This window comes from Mustelus asterias, chromosome 19 (genome assembly GCF_964213995.1).
Source record: "Mustelus asterias chromosome 19, sMusAst1.hap1.1, whole genome shotgun sequence".
In the NCBI taxonomy this organism is placed as follows: Eukaryota; Metazoa; Chordata; class Chondrichthyes; order Carcharhiniformes; family Triakidae; genus Mustelus; species Mustelus asterias.
In genome coordinates, this window is record NC_135819.1 from 34603233 (window position 1) to 34624936 (window position 21704).

A 21704-nucleotide genomic window follows, 5' to 3' on the forward strand; every position below is an offset into this window, starting at 1 on the left:
CGCACCCACGCCTAACGCAGATACTCACACCTCAGTGAGTTCACTAAGTAGGCAGACTCTGGGTCACTCACTGGGGAGCACCTCACAGCTGAAGATCCATGGCAGATGGATGCATAGGTGTCCCAGGAAATCAGCACTCGAAGGGATGCCGGAGGCCAGGACTCTGCTGAGCCCCAGGCCGATGATGTGCCCTGGGCCCAGTCATCCCCACAGCTGCTGGAGCTGCAGAGCTGCGAGCGTCAGGAAGGGATGACAGTATCTCTCCTCGGAGCGCAAGGCCAACTGGAGAAGTCCCATCGCCGAAGAGATAATCCCGTCACTGCAGCACAAGAAGGCCAACACTGCAGTGGTGGTGTCCGCAGTGGAGATCTTGGCGCAGGACGAGCACTCCATGGCAGGAGATGTCCGCACCATGGCTCAGCTCATGACCTCCATGTCTGAGGGCATGAACTCTGTGGTGCAGGGCTTCAACTGTATGGTGCAGGCACTGGTGAGAATTCACGAGTGGCAATGCCGGAGGACGGTGGGGCTTCTGGCCCTCACTCCAGCTGCCCCTCTATCCCTTGGAGGAGCACCAGGTCCATTGGGCATATGAATGTGTGAGGATCATCTGGTGCAAAGCCTAAGGCCTTCCACCCAGGGGTGTCCAGACCATCTGACTCCCCTCCCGGTGAGCGACACACCCCAAGCCCCACATACCATGGAGGGCAACACTGCAGTACCTGTGCTGCCTGAAAGCAGGTCCAGGAACCCCAGGGGACACCCACCAAGGTGATCTCAGGCAACAGGGTGTGGAAGTCAGCAAACCTCCTCAACATCAGCTGTCAATCTTGGGGAAAGCACATAGTGTGAGAGTAAGGAGGGGTAGGAACTTGTAGGCATCTAGTTGGCATGGGTGAAAGAAGGCACAAATGTCGAAAGGTCATCACTGTACATAAATAGAAGCATAGAATCATGGAATCTCTACAGTGCAGAAAGAGGCCATTCAGCCCATTGAGTGTGTACCAACCACAATCGCATCCAGGCCCTATTCCCGTAACCCCATACATTTACCCTGCTAATCCCCCCAACACTAGGGTCAACTTTAGCACATCTTTGGACTGTGGCAGGAAATTGGAGGAAACCCACACAGACACGGGGAGAATGTGCAGACACCACACCCACAGTGACCAAGGTCAGAATTGAACCTGGATCCCTGGCGCTGTGAGGCAACACTGCTAACCACTGTGCCACCGTGCTGCCCTAGTTCTAGAATAAATATTCGCTGTGTTCACCCACAGAGCCTCCACCATGGTATTTGGTGCCGAAAGCTGTGTTGAACCCCTGCACGCACATCCAGTGCTTCATCCGTGATGAGTGTGAGAATGGCTGTGCTATGTCTCACCCACGCTGAAGAAACTGTAGATGCTCAGCTACAGGTAACCCTTCCCCAACCCCACGGAAACCCTTCCCACATTCCCTTTCATTGGAGGGACATCTCTCCTCCCATCCCCAGTCATCAAGGTTAGAGCATTTCAATAGCATTGCACCTGTGCTCCAGAGGCCAAGGCGCTGTCTAAACGCTGAGAGTCTCCCCACCTCAGGTGAAACTGAAACTGAAAAGCTGAGCCCTTACCCCAAAGGGGCCTGCAGTGCCTGGTGCTCATCTTAACCTGTTTATAAAGCCCACCATGTACCCGTTCATTGGCAGGGCCAATTCAGCTTTCGGTCAGGAAGGAGTCAGACATAGCGCTGAGGATGAAAGGAACATCGCTCTATCCTCACAGCAAGTCATCATCACTCTCCCACAGAGTCCAGCCAATGGCTTCGACCCCCTGTCCATGAAGATGTGCAACATTGTGGTTTGATGATGCTGGCATCACATTCTTTGATGTGGAGATGCCGGTGTTAGACTGGGGTGGTCACAGTAAGAAGCCTCACAACCCCAGGTTAAAGTCCAACAGGTTGATTTGAACTCATGAGTTTTCAGGGCGCTGCTCCTTCATCAGGTGAGTGGCTTGATGAAGGAGCAGCGCTCCGAAAGCTCGTGATTCCAAATAAACCCGTTGGACTTTAACCTGGCATTATGAGACTTCTTACTGTGACCACATTCTTTACTTGACCTGACACCCATGGGGGAGGGCTTAACACAGGACATTTTTACAGTATATTTGCTGTACTGGCTATTTAAAGTGAAAATTATCTTTTTATTTGAAGTATCAGTTATCTGTTGATTTATATTTAACTTGCATTGGTTCCGATTCATATTCGTGTAAAGGCTACAAACAGAGGAATCTTGTTGGCAATTTCTTTATTTGGGGATCAATCAGTAAATATGGTTATTGATGGTACCCCCACGGGATTCAGAGGAGCTGTGAGGTTGTACATTGTCCACCTTCCCCACACAATGCTGCTAAAAAGCCTCTTGGCGCATGCCTGCTAACATTCCTCTCCTTATCCACTATTTTCAAACTATCAAAACCTCTAACCAATCTGACACAGTAATTATCTCTACTTTTATTGACAAGGATTTACAAGGATGTTGCCAGGATCAAGGGACTGAGTTATAGGGAGAGATTGGACAGGCTAGGACTTTTTTCTTTGGAGCGTAGGAGACTGAGGGGTAATCTTATAGAGGTGTTTAAGATCGTGAGAGGCAGGGATAGGGTGAATGCACTCAGCCTTTTTCCCAGGGTTGGGGAATTGAGAACTAGGGGGCATAGATTTAAGTTAAGAGGGGAAAGAATGAATGGAAACCTAAGGAGCAACTTTTTTTTACACAGAGGGTGGAATGAGCTGCCAGAGGACGTCATTTGACAAATTACAACATTTAAAAGGCATTTGGACAGATACATAGATAGGAAAGGTTTAGAAGGGTATAGGTCAAATGCAGGCAAATGGGGTTAGCTTAGATGGGCTTTTTGGTTGGCATGGACCAGTTTGGGCCGAAGAACATGCCTCCGTGCCATAGATTCTATGAATCTATGACTCTACTGTCTCTTTTACCTGGAAATGCAAACTCACATTCCAGAAAAGAGATTTTCTAACACAGAAATTCTTGGCTCTTTAATAAAATTCTGGTTTGTCTTTTTTTTTAAGCCTTTGTGTTTTCAGATACTTGATCGAGTCAGCTGCAACTTGCCATCTTGTGCCACCATGTGACTTTGCCCCCACGCTCAGTGGAGGACCCGTTACTGTAATAGTGGGAACTGACCCATTTTGGATTGCAAATATCTTCATGACTTTTCTGAATGCGGCAGTCATATTCGTGTGGACGAGGCAGGCGGTGTATATAGTATGGGTCCATATACCAGACGCAGGCGGTTTCAGAGTGTGGAATTTCAAGCAGGTTTCGGAGGCAAAAGTGAGTTCTACACCAGTTTATTAAATTAGGCAATTTACACAAAAGCAAGCACTACACTGAATGGAATACCCATTAATACCAAGGGTTATCTTTCATTTGAACTCCTCACCATTCAGTTTACTGTCACCTTTTGCCACTTCACACTCTTATGTGAAAAAGTCTTTTCATTCATATTAATAACTCAATAAGATCACCTCACACTCTTCTGAGCTGCAATCGATACAGGCCCAACCTGTCTAACCTTCCCTCGTAAGATAACCAGTGAAATCCAGAGCTTAGGGTTAGGCAGTTGAAGGCAGAACCACTGGTCACTGAAGATGTGCAAGAGATCACCAAAGTAGAGCTGGAAAAGATTCCATTGTGGCACAGTGAGGCCGGGAAAGATTTGAAAACGGGATTTCGAGTTTTAAAATGGAGACATTTCTGGGTTTAGACCCAATGTATGCCGGAGGGGTGGGGAGGGGGTGATGGGGGAATGGGACTTTGAGCAAATTAGATTACAGGCAGGGGAGTTTTGGATGTGCACTGCTTTATTTAATCATTAATGTGTTGGAGACTGGGGTAAAAATGTTGTCTTACTAACAGTCAAGATTAGTCCAGCTGATAAATGTCATTACGTATTCCTGCTTCTTGTGAACATCAGCACTCCTACTTTGCAGAACCCTTTCTAAATGACGTGGATTGTCAATCCCTGCACCGCCTCTCCCCCTCCAACGGCCCCCCACCACATCCCCCCACCTCCCTACCGCACCCCCAAGATTGTCCTGTACTTGAAGATTAAGCTCCAGTACACTGGTTGCAAGGCTAAAGATAATTAAATTAAACTGTGTTTCATCTGATTTCTTTGAACGTAGCAGCTTGCATTTTGCTAATAACTATCAATGCAGTAAAGTGTCCCAAGGTGCTTCACAAAGCTTTTTCAACCAAACTCTCTCCCTGAGCCACGTAAGGGGTTATTAGGTTAGATGAGAAGAAGGTTTTAAGGGGCATCTTAAAGGACAGGAAGTTACAGAGGTAGAGATAATCACATGTGAATAAATTAGGAGTAGTAGCAGGCCATTCAGCCCCTCGCATCAGTTCCGCGGCCATTCAAATCCGGCCTTGGGTGACTGTCTGTCAGGAGTCTGCACGTTCTCCCCATGTCTGTGTGGGTTTCCTCCGGGTGCTCCGATTTCCTCCCACAGTCCAAAGATGTGTGGGTTAGGTTGATTGGCCATGCTGCCACCAGGAGGATTAGCAGGGTAAATACGTGGGGTTACGGGGATAGGGCTCGATGGGCTGAATGGCCTCCTTCTGCACTGCTTGTTTGTAGTAAGATCATGGATGATTTAATTGCAACTTCAACTCCACTTTCTGCTGACCTCCTATAGCCTTTATTAGTTAAGAATCTATCCCCCATTTCTTTAAAATTATATATTGACCCAGTCTCCATTTCCCTCCTGGAGAGTTTCAAGGATTCAGCACTCTCTGGGAGAAAACATTTCTTCTCAACTCCACTTAAATGGGAGACCCCTTCTTTTTAATGTGTCTCCCAGTTCCAGTCTCTCCCACCAGGGGAAATATTGATTCAGTATTCACCCTATTGAGCCCTCTGAGGATCTTACATGTTTCAATAAGATCACCTCACACTCTTGTGAACTGCAATAGATACAGGCCCAACTTGTCTAACCTTGTAAGATAACCAGTGAATTCCAGAGCTTAGGGTTAGACAGTTGAAGGCAGAACCACCAATGGTGAGGAAACTCCGACTGAAGATGTGCAAGAGATCACAAAACTAGAGCTGGAAAAGATTGCATTGTGGCACAATGAGGCCGGGAAAGATTTGAAAACTTTGGTTTAGAGTTTTAAAATGGAGATATTTCTGAGTTTAGACCCAATGTATATCGGGGGAATGGGACTTTGAGCAAATTAGATTACAGGCAGGGATGTTTTGGATGTGCACTGCTTTATTTAATCATTTGATTTGATTTGATTTATTATTGTCACATATATTAGCATACAGTGAAAAGTATTGTTTCTTGCGCGCTATACAGACAAAGCGTACTGTTCATAGAGAAGGAAAGGAGAGAGCGCAGTCATAGCTAGGGTGTAGAGAAAAATCAACTTAATGCAAGGTAGGTCCATTCAAAAGTCTGACAGCAGCAGGGAAGAAGCTGTTCTTGAGTCAATTGGCACGTGACCTTAGACTTCTGTATCTTTTTCCCGATGGAAGAAGGTGGAAGTGAGAATGTCCGGGGTGTGTGGGGTCCTTAATTATGCTGGCTGCTTTGCTGAGGCAGCGGGAAGCGTAGACAGAGTCAATGGATGGGAGGCTGGTTTGCGTGATGGATTGGCTACATTCACGACCTTCGTAGTTTCTGGCGGTTTTGGGCAGAGCAGGAGCCATTCCAAGTTGTGATACAACCAGAAAGAATGCTTTCTATGGAGCATCTGTAAAGGTTGGTGAGAGTCGTAGCTGACATGCTAAATTTCCTTAGTCTTTTGAGATGGTGGAGGCATTGGTGTGCTTTCTTAACTATAGTGTCGGCATGGGGGGACCAGGACAGGTTGTTAGTGATCTGGACACCCAGAAACCCGAAGCTCTCGACCCCTTCTACTTTGTCCATCATTAATCATTAATGTGTTGGAGACTGGGATAAAAATGTTGTCTTATGAACAATCAAGATTACAAGATAACAAAAGATGAAAATGCTGCAAAATCTCAGCAGGTCTGACAGCATCTGTGGTAGAGATGTGGTAGAAGCTTTCGGAGCTTGCAGCTCCGAAAGCTTGTGTGGCTTTTGCTACCAAATAAACCTGTTGGACTTTAACCTGGTGTTGTTAAACTTCTTACTGTAGAGAATAGAGCCAATGTATCAAGTCTTGATGACCCTTTGTCAGAGTGGGGGACCACATGCAGCCACACATGGTCTCAGCAACCCTACACTGAGGCAGCCTCCTCACTGACTGCCTCTACACACTGGCTGTTCAATTAAGGATGCTGGGTGGACCAAGGAAGAGGGAGCCTCCCCATCCCCTCCCACAACTCCCTCACCCCCAGCAATATCTAGATGGCTGACACATTGGGAGAGGTAAGTGCTACTTGAGAAGAGGGAGACTTATGGGTTGCCTCAGAATGGAGGCACTGACAAAGGCCTCCCTCTTCGGAAAGGTGAGGAAGTACTGTGAGGGGCCTTAGAATAGAGGGTTGACCACTCCAGAAAATTCCTGCTGTTGTCCCTGAACCTCTCCCTGCATTGCAGCGCCCTGGTGTTGCCAATTAATTTAGTCACTCACAGCACGTAGAACTCCCAAGAAGAGCCTGTGTCTGCAGTGTTGCTAAGTCCCCAATGTGGTGGGAGGCAGTACAATGTTAGGGGTGCGGCTTCGGAGGGGGTGCTGGAATTCCAGTGGTGCTTCACACTGTTTTTCCAGCCCCTCCACATCCAACCCCATCTCCACAGTACCGGCAAAGTTCACCCAATGTATCTGTACCCTTCTAAATTGGCATGGCAGGGTCATGTGCTCAGACAACGGGTCAATAGTAGGAACTTCAGGGTGGGCAGTTTGCGGCAGGTTGTAATAATCCTCCAGGAATTCATCCAATCAGAATTGGCAACACTTTGGCTGACCTCAAGCAAGGTCCAGGCTCAATCCCGTCTATTCCATTCTCAACGTTCACCTAACCCAAAGAGAAAATGCTGGAAAATCTCGGCAGGTCTGGCAACATCTGTAAAGAGAGAAAAGAGCTGCCGTTTCGAGTCCAGATGACCCTTGTGGGACACGCCTTGTGGGGAATCAATGGCCGAGTGGCATAATCACTAGACTCTTCATCCAGAAACTCGCTATTGTCCTGAGGATCCGGGTTCAAATCCAGCCACGGCAGATAGTGGAATTTGAATTCAACAAAAACAAATCTGGAATTGAGAATCTACTGATGACCATGAAACCATTGTCAATTGTTGGCAAAAGCCCATCTGGTCCACTAATGTCCTTTAGGGAAGGAGATCTGCTGTCTTTACCTGGTCTGGCCTACATGTGACTCCAGAGCCACGGCAATCGGCTTGACTGTCAACTGCCCTCCAAGGACAACTAGGGAAGAGAATTGAATACTGGCCATCAGCGATGCCCATGTCCCACAAACGAATAAAATAAAAGAGTAGAAGTCAATCATTTGGCCTGTCGAACCTGGGGTCCAACATTCCAACAGGCTGCTCATCTCTCTTTCCACCACTTTTCCCCAATATTAGAATCCCTACCATGCAGAATGAGGCCATTCAGCCCATCAAGTCTGCACTGGCAGGGCATCCTACACAGCCCCAGCCCTATCCCTGTAACCCCACTCATTTACCCTTTTCTTACCCCCAACCTACACATCTTGGGATACTAGGGGCAATTTAGCATGGCCAATCCACCCAACCTACATATCTTTGGCGTGTGGGAGGAAACCGGAGCACCCGGAGGAAACCCACACAGACACGGAGAGAATGTGCAAACTTCACAGGCAGACACCCAAGGCTGGGATTGAACCTGGGTAACTGGTGCTGTGAGGCAGCAATGGCAGCCACTGTGCCACCGTGCCGCACCCATGTCCCTTGATGTTATTAATATTCAGAAAACAATCGATTTCTGTTTTAAACATGCTGGATAACTGAGCTTCCGCAGCCCAGTGGGATAGAGAAATCCAAAGATAAGTGATGGGATTTTTCAGTCACCCCGCCCCCCGCCCCCCCCCCCCCCCCCCCCGCCTCCTCCCACCAACCCCAAGTATGGAAATCCCTACCCGAGGTCAATGGATCTTTAAATGGTTCGCCAAATTATCCTCCCCCCCCTCCCGCCCCTCCCCGCCCGCAATGATTCCCACGGTGGGCAGGACTGGAAAATTTACCCCAAGAAATTGCAGGAGATAGTAATAGTTATAGACAAGAAGTAACGAACTAACTAACTAACTAAGTTATAGACAAGAAGTAACTAACCCCACGTAGCACTAGTGCTCTTTGTTTAATAGGGATTCAAAAACCAGCTCATTCTGGTTCTGCAAGCCCTCACATGATCTGTTCAGGAGCTGACTCTCTGCTGACCCTAGGAAAGCTTCATGCAACTTCCTACATTCCGTATCCATGGCTGTACTTTAATCTGCCGGAGTTGTATGATTCAAATTCCATTGAAGCTAAACTTCCTACTTGAACACATAATTAGCTTTTGTTAGCACTCGTAGCTACATCCGTGCCAATTAATTTAATTCTGTTTTGCATTTATTCTGCTCAGGCAGTCTGTTCTGTGTATACAGCAATTCAGTTAGTGCTGTTCCCACTTTCTCCTTCCACACGCTGTCATCTCCTGAATACAATGACCATTCATCAAGCTGCTGACCTGTTATGTTACACACCCTCATATGAGATTGAGACTTCTGGAACTATTGACAAACTCTACTCTCTCATTTATCTAGCCTAAATTGTTTTAAATGAATTCGGAAAAAGAAAATCAGGCAAACATGTCAATTCCACAGCAGAAATTCAACCCTCGTTATCCGATTGCGTTGAGGTGAGGAGAAAGGACAACCAATTAGAAAGTGCCTTAGCTCACTGGGTGGGATTTTATGGCCTCGCTCGTCCCAAAACTGTGAAATCCCACCCGAGGGCAAGGGGCCTTTCCAGGGTCCGCCCCTCGCCTGCCCCGATCCCAGTGGCAGGCGGGGCGGTAAAATTCCCGTCACTGTCTCTGTCAGAGAGTATGCTAGCCAATTGTGTCATACAACCAAGTGGGTACATTAAACCAGTGTGCCAGTCAATCAAGAGGCATGGTAAACCAGTTTGCCACAGCCAATCGGGGAGTGTGTGTGCCGGCCAATCAAAGGAGGTGTTAATGCCCTGTATCAGCCAAACAGAGCGTATGTTCATCCAGTGTGCCGGCCAGTCAGAGCGTGGGCTAATCCCATGTGCCAACCAACCAGCGTCTGTGTTCCCTCACTGTACCAGTCGGGCAGATGGCTTGCCAATGCACCGTGGCAGCGGGTCACCCAGATGTAGCTTTATAGATACTAATTTCAAGTCAGAATTTTACAGAATAACTGAAAATTTTCCTCACAAGTAACTCTTCAGAATAACTGTATCAGGTAAATTTTGCACTTCAACACACTCAGTGCAGATCCAGGCACAACAGGAGTGTTTAACTGAAGACCAGCATGGCCTTCCATTAATATGGAATGCTTTTTGGAGGGCTAAAGTGTAAATATTACCCATTATATAAAAGAGATACAGAATTTCTCACGCCTTGTCTTTCTCTGTACACAGTTTTGCGAGTGCCCTCACTGGTCATGATCTATGGCATTCATCAAAAGATCACAATCTGCGCGATTGCTAACTTCATTCATAATTGTCAGTTCATTGTCCGATGTTTTCTTGTCTTTTAACATAAAATGTTTCTTCACTTGCAGGTAAAAACGAATAAACAGAGCAATACAGATTAGTCCAATTCCGGTAGCCACTCCAAAGTAGATATGCCTGCAAGTATACGGAAGGATATGAGAGGGAGTGTAAAAGTAATTCGATTGTTCATCTAATTATTTGCGACTTGACAGCAATTTGACCTTTCAAATTGAGACAGGGATGGCACTATCCAATACAAGTAACACACTGAGGTCTATAATTCCCCCCACATGGAATTATAGTTCAGCAAGAAGCGGGCTTCTTTAGGAGCAACATCGGAGAGGCTCGGACCTGTCCACTTACAGACCAGAGGTTATCTGAATTTGGTGGGAAACAGGTTAAAGGTGATGGTGCGCTGCCTTCTTGAACCGCTGCAGTCCACGTGGTCTAGGTACACCCACAGTGCTGTTAAAATCATAGAATCATTGAATACCTGCAGTGCAGAAGTAGGCCATTTGGCCCATCGAGTCTGCATCGATGCTCTCAGATACAGCATCTTACCCATAACCTATCCCGGTCACTCCACATATTTACTTCACTAATTCCCCTAACCTACACACCTTGGGACACTAAGGCGCAATTTAGCATGGCTAATCCACCTAACCCGCAGATCTTTGGAGGGGGGAATTCCAAAATTTTGAACTGGCAACAGTGAAGGAACGGTGATATATTTCCAAATCAGGAGGGCGAATGACTTGGAGGGGAACTTTCAGATGGTGGTGTTCCCACGTTTCTGCTGCCCTTGTCCTTCTAGGTGGTAGAGGTTGCATGTTTGGAAGATAATGTTGTGGAATCATAGAATCTTACAGTGCAGAAGGAGGTTATTTGACGCATTGAGTCTGCACCGACCACAATCCCACCCAGGCCCTATTCCCATAACCCCATGTATTTACCCTGCTAATCCTCCTGACACTAAGGGGCAATTTAGCATGGCCAATCCACCTAACACCAACATCTTTGGAGGAAACCGAAGGACCCAGAGGAAACCCACGCAGACACCGGGAGAATGTGCAGACTCCACACAGTCACTCAAGCCGGGAATTGAACCCAGGACTCTGGCGCTGTGAGACAGCAGTGCAAATCACTGTGCCACCGTGTTGAAGAAACCTTGTTGAGTTGCAGTAATGAATCCTGTACATGGCTGCCACTGTGTGGCTGTGGTGAAGGCAGTGAATATGTAAGGTGATGGATGGAGTATCAAAAAAGTGGGCTGCTTTGACCTGGATGGTGTTGATCTTCCTGAGTGCAGTTGGTGTTGTACCTATCCAGTATTCCATCACTTCCGATTTGTGCCTTACAGATGGTACACAGGTTTGGGGGAGTCAGGAGGTGAGTTATTCACTGCAGAATACCCAGCCGCTGACCTGCTCTTGTAGCCACATAGAATCCCTAGAGTGCAGAAGAGGTCATTCGGCCCATCGCGTGCACCAACATTCCGAGATGGTATATTACCTAGGCCCTGTTCCTCGCCCTATCCTCGTAGCCCCACACATTTCCCATGGCTAATCCATCTAACCCACATGTCTTTACAGACTAAGGGACAATTTAGCATGGCCAATCCACCTACCCTGCATATCTTTGGAACGTGGGAGGAAACCGGAGCACCCGGAGGAAACCCACACAGACATGACACCCAAGGCCAGAATTGAACCTGGGTCCCTGGAGCTGTGAGGCAGCAGTGCTAACCACTGTGCCACTGCGCCACTAGTCCAGTTCAGTTTCTGCTCAATGGTAATAGCCAGGATGTCGATAGTGGGAGAATTCAGTGATGGTAATGCCATTGAGTGTGAAGGGAGTTGGTTAGATTGCCTCTTGTTGAAGATAGCCATTGCCTGACACTTATGTGGTAAGAATGTTAAAATTATACGGTTGGAAGGCCACTATTTAGGTCCAGAAGTAGTCTCCATCACAAGGCAAGTGCATCAGAGAACTTAGAGACAGGGATCACAGTCAGGTTACACCAGTAATCTGTGATTTATACAAGCTAATGGGAAAATGTATTAAAACTTTTATGAGCTCTATGTGACATGGAGACACCATGAAGACAAAAGCCTTGACCCCCACAACTATGACTCTATATATGGGCCTCTATGACTATATATGGGCCAAATGCGGGCAATTGGGATTAGCTTGGGGGTTTAAAAAAAAAGGGCGGCATGGACAAGTTTCCATGCTGTAAACCTCTACGACTCTATGACTCTAACTCTTGCTTCCTTTCTTTAAACATATGCCTGTCACTATGGAAACTGTAGCCCCCCCCCCCCCCCACCCCCCCCCCGTTATCCCCACAAAATCCACGCCTCAAAAGAAAACTGGGGCCAGGCATGGAGTGGGTGCTTGATTCCTCTCCCCCATTAGCCAACCCTGTGTCCCCCGCGATCCTTCTCTGTTTATATAAATTACAGAATCACAGAATCCCTGCAGTGCAGAAGGAGGCCATTCGGCCCATCAAGCCTGCACCGACAACAATCCCACCCACCCCCCTATCCCCGTAACCACACATATTTACCCTGCTAGTCCCCCTGACACTAAGGGACAATTTAGCAGGCCAATCCACCGCACCCGTACATCTTTGTTAGTGTGGGAAGAAACCGGAGCACCCGGAGGAAACCCACGCTGACACGGGGAGAAGGTACAAACTCTACACAGGTAGTTGCCCAAGGCTGGAATTGAACCCAGGTTCCTGTCTCTGTGAGGCAGCAGTGCTAACCACTGTGCCACTGTACCACCCCATAAATAAATAAATGATTTATTTGATACCAAAATTTTATTTTAAGAGAAAGGTACCTCAGCTCCAGGGGGTGTTGATATGGAAATACTCAGAGCTATCAGGTCTGCTTACACCGCTCTGGAATCAGCTTCCCTCACCTTGCTGGCAATCTCTGATTGTAAGCCAGATCCCCTGGAGACTGAGGAAGTGGCTATTCCCAGTGTAGGGATTCCCAAGCCATCCAGATTTGTGCCAATGCCCCTGTAGGGAGTAGGTGAAGGTTCTGTACTGACCAAGCTGAGGGAAAGCTCTCAGTATATGCTGGGACCTGACATATTTCAGCTGCTCCACCTAATTCTGTCCGGATATCTCAACGGAATTTTCCATTTTTGTACAGAGTGCGGGCTGAAGCGTGGGGCTCACTGCCGGCACAGCCGACTTTACTCACAGCATCGTGCGGTACTCTGTGCTAAAGAGAGGAGGCATTGCCCAGACCATCACGCTGGGATGGGGCTGGAAAACACTGGGGATGTCGGGAATCCCGAGATCGGGGCACCTTTTCTAAAGGGTGACCTACCTGGGTGGGAATCTCATTACATCACTGATGGCGGGGGGGGGGGGGGGGGGTGAATTGTGAAAATTGGAATATGAGATCTTGCTGGAAAATCCCCTGCAAAGTCTGAGTTCACCTGAATGACTCAAGTAAATTCCTCCACTGCCATTGCTTTCAGAGTGAAAATGGCAACCAGAGTTTTGGCCTGGAGTCTCCAGGAATCAAAGATCAATCTCCAGGATATTGCTATGTGCAAGCCCGGGGCAAAACTAGTGAGGAATTAAAAAGATTTCTTCATCATTTTCTTTGAACATTTCTCTTTACAGTATAGACATATAGGGCGGCACAGTGGCACTGCTGCCTCACAGCGCCAGGGCCCTGGGTTCAATTCTGGCCTCGGGTCACTGTCTGCGTGGAGCTTACACATTCTCCCCGTGTCTGCGTGGGTTTCCTCTGGATGCTTCGGTTTCCTCCTACACTCCAAAGATGTGCGGATTAGGTGGATTGGCCATGATAAATTGTCCTTCAGTGCCAGGGGGATTAGCAGGGTAAATACATGGGGGTACAGGGATAGGGCCTGGTTGGGACTGTTGCCAGTTGTTGATGGGTTGAATGGGCTCTTTCTGCACTGTAGGGATTCTATAATCCAACGATATAAAAATCTTGATAATTAGGAAATAAAGGTTGTTGGCTACCAGTCAAGCATCATTTAATTGGGTAATGTTTACTTTTGCTTTCCAATTGGCCTAGGAAGGCAAGGACAAATGTTTTAGTCAACTAATGACTGGACATGTGATAAAAACCTTCAGGAATTCATTTAATCACATTTTCACCCCTAACCACAGCCAATGTGACTATTGTAGAAGTTTGATAATATCACAGCATGGTTGCTGGGTTATTGTGAGGTTCAGTTCAAATGGGCTTCAGGTACATGGATCACAGTAACGGTTCAAAAAGACATCTCACCAACATCTTTCCCAGGGCAATTAAGGATGGGAAATAAATGCTGGCCGAGCCAGCAATGTCCACATCCATCGAAAGAATAAATAAAAAGAAGGAGCAGCATAATGATTGGCTGCTGTGCCACTATCATTGATACTAGGCCTAAAGGCCTTTTGGAAATAACAACAAACCTGAACGCATCTGTGTCATACATCCGGCAGGCTCCACGATCCCCACATCTGTTGGTTCCCCATTTCAGACAGGTTGTGTCTATCAATGCTCCAAAGTAAATAGGAGCGGGGATTCCAGCTGGAACAGAAGGAAAAGGAGGTTTTAGAAATGACATTTGGAACAAAACCAATAACCTGCACTGATATACTTTTAATATTGTAAAATGTCCCAGCAGGGTGCGGAGCACAGAGTGGAGGGTGGCACGGTGGCACAGTGGTTAGCACTGCTGCCTCATAGCGCCAGGGATTCGGGTTCGATTCCCGGCTTGGGTCACTGTCTGTGTGGAGTTTGTACGTTCTCCCCGTGTCTCCATAAGTTTCCTCCGGGTGCTCCCGTTTCCTCCCACAGTCCAAAGATGTGCGGGTTACATTGATTGGCCATGCTAAACTGACCCTAGTGTCAGGGGATTAGTGGGGCAAATATGTGTGGTTACGGGGAAAGGGCCTGGGTGGGATTGTGGTCAGTGCAGACTCGATGGGCTGAATGGCCTCCTTCTGCACTGTAGGGATTCTATGATTCTAAAAGAGTGTGGTGAGGCTGGTGTGTTAGGGAGGCAGTGGCATTGTGGTATTGTCAGTGGTACTAGTAATCCAGAGACCAGGGGTTGATGCTCAGGTGACCAGGTTCAAATCCCACCACAGCAGGTGATGAAACTTGAATCCAATAAAATCTGGGATTAAAAATCTGTGATGAGCTGTGTTGGTAATTTAATGCAGATGGGAATTCAGTGCTGAAGGCCTGTTAAGTAAGTCTTTTTATTTCAGCCTCCAAACAAGGTGTGTCTTTGATTAAGGAAGCAGATAGGTTGAGATTTTGGGTGGGATTTTCCAGCCCTTCCCGCTAACCAGATCTTCCAGTCCCACCAAATGTGACCCCCTGTGATGGAGGGGGTGAGGGGGGGGATGGTGAGGGTATTTGGTGGTGGGATGGGAGAGTCATGCAAAATGCCATTGACATTGTTGAGACCGTAAGATTCCCCCGGCGTCCAATGTTAAGCTGTCTCCCCTGCCAGAAAACACACAGCGGGGGGATTGGAAAATCCCACCATTATCCCTCTCAATGCGGGCAGTGTTTTCAACAAGTACTGGGGGGATATAAGCATTACTTAAATTTACAGCTTAACTGGTTAACGCATATTTCTAAACTTGAAACCCAATTCCTTCTCTTCCTCCTACTGTGAGTGTACCTACATCACGTGGACTGCAGCAAGAAGGCAACTCATCACCACCTTCTCAAGGGCAATTAGATATGAGCAATAAATGGGGACCTAGCCAACGAAGCCCACATCCAGTAAGAGAATAAAATTTAAAAGGCACCATGCCCTAAGAGGGCATTGGTTACCATGACTGCCATTGGATTGGTCCATGATGATGCTTGAGCAAGCACTGCAGTGGTTTGCTGTTGCTGACCAGGAAACTCTCCCACTCTTACCGCCTGCCATCAGGTGTATTGGAAAAATTTTACAAAACAGTATTCAACCTGTTTGGCCAAATTATAAATGCACCTTCTTTGGCAATCAAGTCCTGAAGTGGGACTCGAACTGGATCCTCTAGCTCAGAGGCAGGGACACTACCCACTGAGCCATGAGACCTCCTTCAAAACCCAACTAGTGCAGTAAAACATAATAAAGATGACATAACAAAGCTGCGTTGCAGCTGTAACATGTAGGGCCTCCTGGACACCATTGTGAACCACAATAAACACATCTGCAATAAGTGTCTGCAGCTTGAGGAAATTTGGCTCTGTGTTGATGAGCCAGAGTCAAAGTTTCAGACACTGTGCTGCATTGGGGAGTAATGCTTTAGATATCCGTGTGGTGTAGACTTTAGACATGTCTAAAGCATTACTTTCTGAGGCTTAAAAGTTTGAAAGTTAATTCATCGGTGTCACAAGTAGGCTTACATTAACACTGCAGTGAAGTTACCGTGAAAATCCCCTAGTTGCCACACTCTGATACCTGTTCGGGTACACTGAGGGAGAATTTAGCGTGACCAATGCACCTAACCAGCACGTCTTTCGGACTGTGGGAGGAAACCAGAGCACCCGGAGGAAACCCACACAGACACGGGGAGAACATGCAAACTCCGCACAGACAGCGACCCAAGCCAAGAATTAAACCCGGGTCCCTAGCGCTGTGAGGCAGCAGTGCGAACCACTGTGCCACCATGCCGCCTCAGAAAGGCTAAGAGCCTTTCATAATGATCTGTAAACATCTTAAGTATATGAATACATCCTCTGTCCATTATTTCCAGTGAAACTGGAGAAACAAAATAAAAACTTCCAAAAATTCTGGAAGCCTTCATAAAAGTATTTACATACAATGTACACATATTGTTGCCCAGTGTGGAATTGTTTAGGCTTGATTTTAACCTAAGCGTGAATGGTTTGGGTTCCAGTTGTTTACCTGACTTACACAACAGCACCAACTTATATTTATATATAATAGAATGCCCAAGGCACTTCACAAAGGCATTATAAAACAAATTATGATGCAAAGCCACTTCAGGAGATATTAGGGCAGATGCCCTAAAGCTTGGAAAAATGAGGTAGGGTTTGAGGAGTGTCTGAAAGGAGGAAAGCAAGGTAGGGAGGCAGAGAGGTGAAGGGAATTTGATTTGATTTGATTTGATTTATTATTGTCACATGTATTAGCATACAGTGAAAAGTATTGTGTCTTGCGCGCTATACAGACAAAGCATACCGTTGATAGAGAAGGAAACGAGAGAGTGCAGAATGTAGTGTTACAGTCATAGCTAGGGTTTAGAGAAAGGTCAACTTAATGCAAGGTAAGTCCATTCAAAAGTCTGACAGCAGCAGGGAAGAAGCTGTTCTTGAGTCGGTTGCTACGTGACCTCAGACGTTTATATCTTTTCCCGACGGAAGAAAGTGGAAGAGAGAATGTCCGGGATGCATGCGGTCCTTAATTATGCTGGCTGCTTTGCTGAGGCAGCGGGAAGTGTAGACATATATATAAGTGTAGAATATTTCAGAACATAGGACCTCGGCAACTGAAGGCACGGTCAGCAAACAATTGAAATTGGGGGGTGCTCACGGAGCCAGAATTGAAGGGCGCAGATATCTGACAGAGATGTGGGGCTAGAGAAGATTACAGAGATTCTGGGAAGGATGAGGACATGGGAGGGTTTGAAAACAAGGATAAGAATTTTAAAAATCAACAGGAGCAATGTAGACCTGTGAGCTCAAGGGTGGGTTTTGGATGACATCAAGTTTATGGAGGGTAGAATGTGAGAGATCACACTGGAGTGCATTGGAATAGTCATGATGTGGAGATGCTGGTGTTGGACTGGGGTGAGCACAGTAAGAAGTCTCACAACACCAGGTTAAAGTTCAACAGGTTTATTTGGTAGCACGAGCTTTCAGAGCGCTGCTCCTTCATCAGGTGGGTGGAGAGTTGGGTTCACAAACAGGGCATATTTAAACACAAACTCAATTACAAGATAATGGTTGGTTGGAGTGCGAGTCTTAACAGGTAATCAAATCTTTACAGGTACAGACAATGCGAGTGGAGAGAGGGTTAAGCACACGTTAAAGAGGTGTGAATTGTCTCAAGCCAGGACAGTTAGTGAGATTTTGCTTCATCCTGGACCACAACGTCTTCGCCTTCAACAGTTCTTCATCCAGACATACGGAACAGCCATGGGGACCAAATTCGCACCTCAATGTGCACCTCTTCATGCACAGGTTTGAACAAGACCTCTTCACCGCACAGGACTTTCAACCAATGCTATACACCAGATCCATCGATGACATTTTCTTCCTTTGGACTCACGGCGAACCATCACTGAAACAACTATATGATGACATCAACAAGTTCCATCCCATCATCAGACTCACCATGGACTACTCTCTAGAATCGGATGCATTCTTGGACACACACATCTCCATCAAGGACGGTCACCTCAGCACTCCACTGTACCACAAGCCCACGGATAACCGCACGATGCTCCACTTCTTCAGCTTCCACCCTAAACACGTTAAAGAAGCCATCCCCTACGGATCTGCTCAGATGAGGAGGATCGCAACAGACAACTACAGACGCTGAAAGATGCCCTCGTAAGAACAGGATATGGTGCTCGACTCATCGATCAACAGTTCCGACGTGCCACAGTGAAAAACCGCACTGACCTCCTCAGAAGACAAACACAGGACACGGCGGACAGAGTACCCTTCGTCGTCCAGTACTTCCCCAGAGTGGAGAAACTACGACATCTTCTCCAGAGCCTTCAGCATGTCATCGATGAAGACGAATATCTCACCAAGACCACCCCACTACTTGCCTTCAAACAACCGCGCAACCTCAAACAGACCATTGTCCGCAGCAAACTACCCAGCCTTCAGGAGAACAGTGACCACGACACCACACAACCCTGCCACAGCAACCTCTGCAAGATGTGCCAGATCATCGACATGGATACCACCATCTCACGTGAGAACACTATCCACCAGGTACACGGTACATACTCTTGCGACTCAGCCAAGGTTGTCTACCTGATACGCTGCAGGAAAGGATGTCCCGAGGCATGGTACATTGGCAAGACCATACAGACGCTATGACAACAGATGAATGGACACCGCTTGACAATCACCAGGCAAGAGTGTTCTCTTCCTGTTGGGGAACACTTCAATGGTCACGGGTGTTCAGCCTCTAATCTTTGGATAAGCGTTCTCCAAGGCGGCTTCAAGACTCACGACAACGCAGAATCACCGAGCAGAGACTGATAGCCAAGTTCCGCACACATGAGGACAGTTTCAACTGGAATCTTGGGTTCATGTCACACTATCTGTAACCCCCACGACTTGCCTGGGCTTGCAAAATCTCACTAACTGTCCTGGCTTGAGACAATACATACCTCTTTAACCTGTGATTATCCCTCTCTCCACTCACATTGTCTGTACCTGTGAAGACGTGATTACCTGTAAAGACTCGCATTCCAGCCATTATCTAGTAATTGAGTCTGTGTCTATATATGCCCTGTTTGTGAACCCAACTCTCCACTCACCTGATAAAGAAGCAGTGCTCCGAAAGCTCGTGCTACCAAATAAACCTGTTGGGCTTTAACCTGGTGTTTTGAGACTTCTTACTGTGGCTTGGAATAGTCAAGTCTAGAACTATTGAAAGCGTGATGACGCAGACGAGCTGAGATGGGTGAAGTCAGGTGATGTTACAGACATTGACTTCAACAGAGCGTAAAATCAGTCAGGGCCTAAGTTGACCACCTCCCCCCGGCCAAAGCACCCAGTTCTTGCTGAGTGGATTAGATCACAATCAGGACTTTAGTTGCTGAAAGCAAAATAATTTCAAAATACAGTTGACCTGACAAAACTCACCGAACATTCTTATAATCAAACTGTACATGCCAATAGCCAGTGGTTTCAGCTCTGAATCAACTGACCTGTTGGAAGCAAAAGACCAATTAAATCAGTGTAAAGACAATGAAGAACTGCCCAAATGCCTCAGCATTGCTACTTAGTTTGATATGTTGATAGGAGATAACATGGGGAGGAGGCTTGTGAAAGGATAGAATCATAGAATGCTACAGTACAGAAGGAGGCCATTTGGCCCATCGAGTCTGCTCCGAACACAACCCACCCATGCCCTATCCCCATAGCCCCACGTATTTACCCCGCTAATCCCCTTGACACTAATTTAGCTTGGCCAATCAACCTAACCCGCACATCTTTGGACTGTGGGAGGAAACCAGAGCACCCGGAGGAAACCCAGGCAGACACGGGGAGAATGTGCAAACCCCACACAGACAGTGGCCCAAGCCGGGAATCGAACCCAGGTCCCTGGCACTGTGAGGCAGCAGTGCTAACCACTCTGCCACCATGCCACCCCCACTGGCATAGGTCTGTTGGGCTGAATGGCCTGTTCCTGTGCTATTGTATGTCTTGCTGGCTGTTTCCCACTCACAAGCTTTACTATTATGATTAGAACAAATATGGTTCTGGCTGGATTTCAACACAAAGCACCTCCCCGAACCAAAGGAGTTGGTAACAAGTGTTTTTTCCCCATAGCTTTTGTCCCTTAGGGATGGCACGGTGGCACAGTGGTTAGCACTGCTGCCTCACAGCTCCAGGGAATTGGGTTCAATTTTGGCATTGGGTGACTGTCTTGACTGTCTGTGTGGAGTTTGCACGTTCTCCCTGTGTCTGCATGGGTTTCCTCCGGACGCTCCGGTTTCCTCCCACAGTCCAAAGATGTGCAGGTTAGGTTGATTGGCCATGATAAATTGTCCCTTAATGTCCAAGGATTTAGGAGGGTAAATATGTGAGGTTACAGGGATAGGACTTAGATGGGATTGTTGTCGGTTGTGGTTCAATGGGCCAGATGGCCTCCTTCTGCACTGTAGATTCTATAAGCTCTCTCCTTTATCCTCAGGACCGGTCCTTCGACACCTCTTTTAACTCCCTTGAATGCAATGGATCAGTGGCATTTGTTTTGGAAAGTTGTACTAATTTGTAATTAGCAATGAGAGGTATTAGGCATAGTGTAGTGGCAACATTCTTGACTCTGAGTCTGAGTACAAAATCTAGACTGGAATTCTCAAGCAGACCTGAGGGAGAACTACACTGTCAGCTGTGCTAGCTTGTGAATGAGATGTTAAATCATTGCCTTGCCCACCCTCTGGATAAAAGGTCTGGACACTCTTCAGGGAAGAGTGGGGGAGCTCTCCCGGGTGTTCTGACAATATTTACCCCTTAACCAGCATCGAAAAGTCAAATGAGCTGGTCACTTACTGCATTTTGAGACTTGTGTGCAAATAGGTTGCTGTGTTTACGTGACAGCAGTGACCACACTGCAGAAGTGTCTCATTGTTGTAACGCACAATGGGAAGTCCTGCGAGGATAGAAATGCAGATCTTTTTCTTAAATTACACTGTAGTAATTTTCAGTGCCAGAAAGTTTGGGGAGCTCCAATCAAAATAACGTTCCTTATCAGGTGCTTCATGGAAAAACAACTTTTTTTTTTAAAGACACTCTAGAAAGCAGGCAGACATGGGCACACACACACACACGCACACACAGACAAATAGGCATATATACACACACATTAATACACACACATGAACATGGGTATGGACACACACACGCAGACATGGGCAAGGTACACACACATTAATGTGCACACATGAACATAGGTATGGACACACACAGACATCGGCAAGGTACATACACATTAATACATACACATGAACATGGGCACACACACATGCACATGCATGTATGGACACACACATGCACACACACGTGAACATACATATACACGAACATGGGCACACACATGCACATACATACACACACATGCACATGTACACACATGTGAACAAGGGCACACACATGCAAGTATTATGTTTAATATGTTAATATATGCAATCTGTGAATTCTTCTCTGTTATTACTCATAGCACCCGGAGTCAGGTTCCTGTAAATACCATACTTCAAAGTTCTTAAATCATGCCACACCAGCCAATTATCATAATTACAAAGCAGCATT

The 21704-nt window shown here is 46.9% G+C and overlaps 1 protein-coding gene across 1 annotated transcript in view; it reads right to left on the reverse strand.

Annotated features, from left to right (window-relative positions):
• Positions 1 to 9629: 9629 nt before the first annotated feature.
• Positions 9630 to 21704, reverse strand: part of LOC144507478 (solute carrier organic anion transporter family member 1C1-like) — a 59812-nt gene continuing 47737 nt past the window's right edge. The window contains exons 12-14 of the mRNA XM_078234603.1: positions 19536 to 19600; positions 14147 to 14264; positions 9630 to 9825 (exon numbers count right to left, since the gene is read on the reverse strand). Coding sequence (XP_078090729.1) covers positions 9630 to 9825; positions 14147 to 14264; positions 19536 to 19600 — 379 coding nt within the window. The remainder of the gene's footprint in view (positions 9826 to 14146; positions 14265 to 19535; positions 19601 to 21704) is intronic.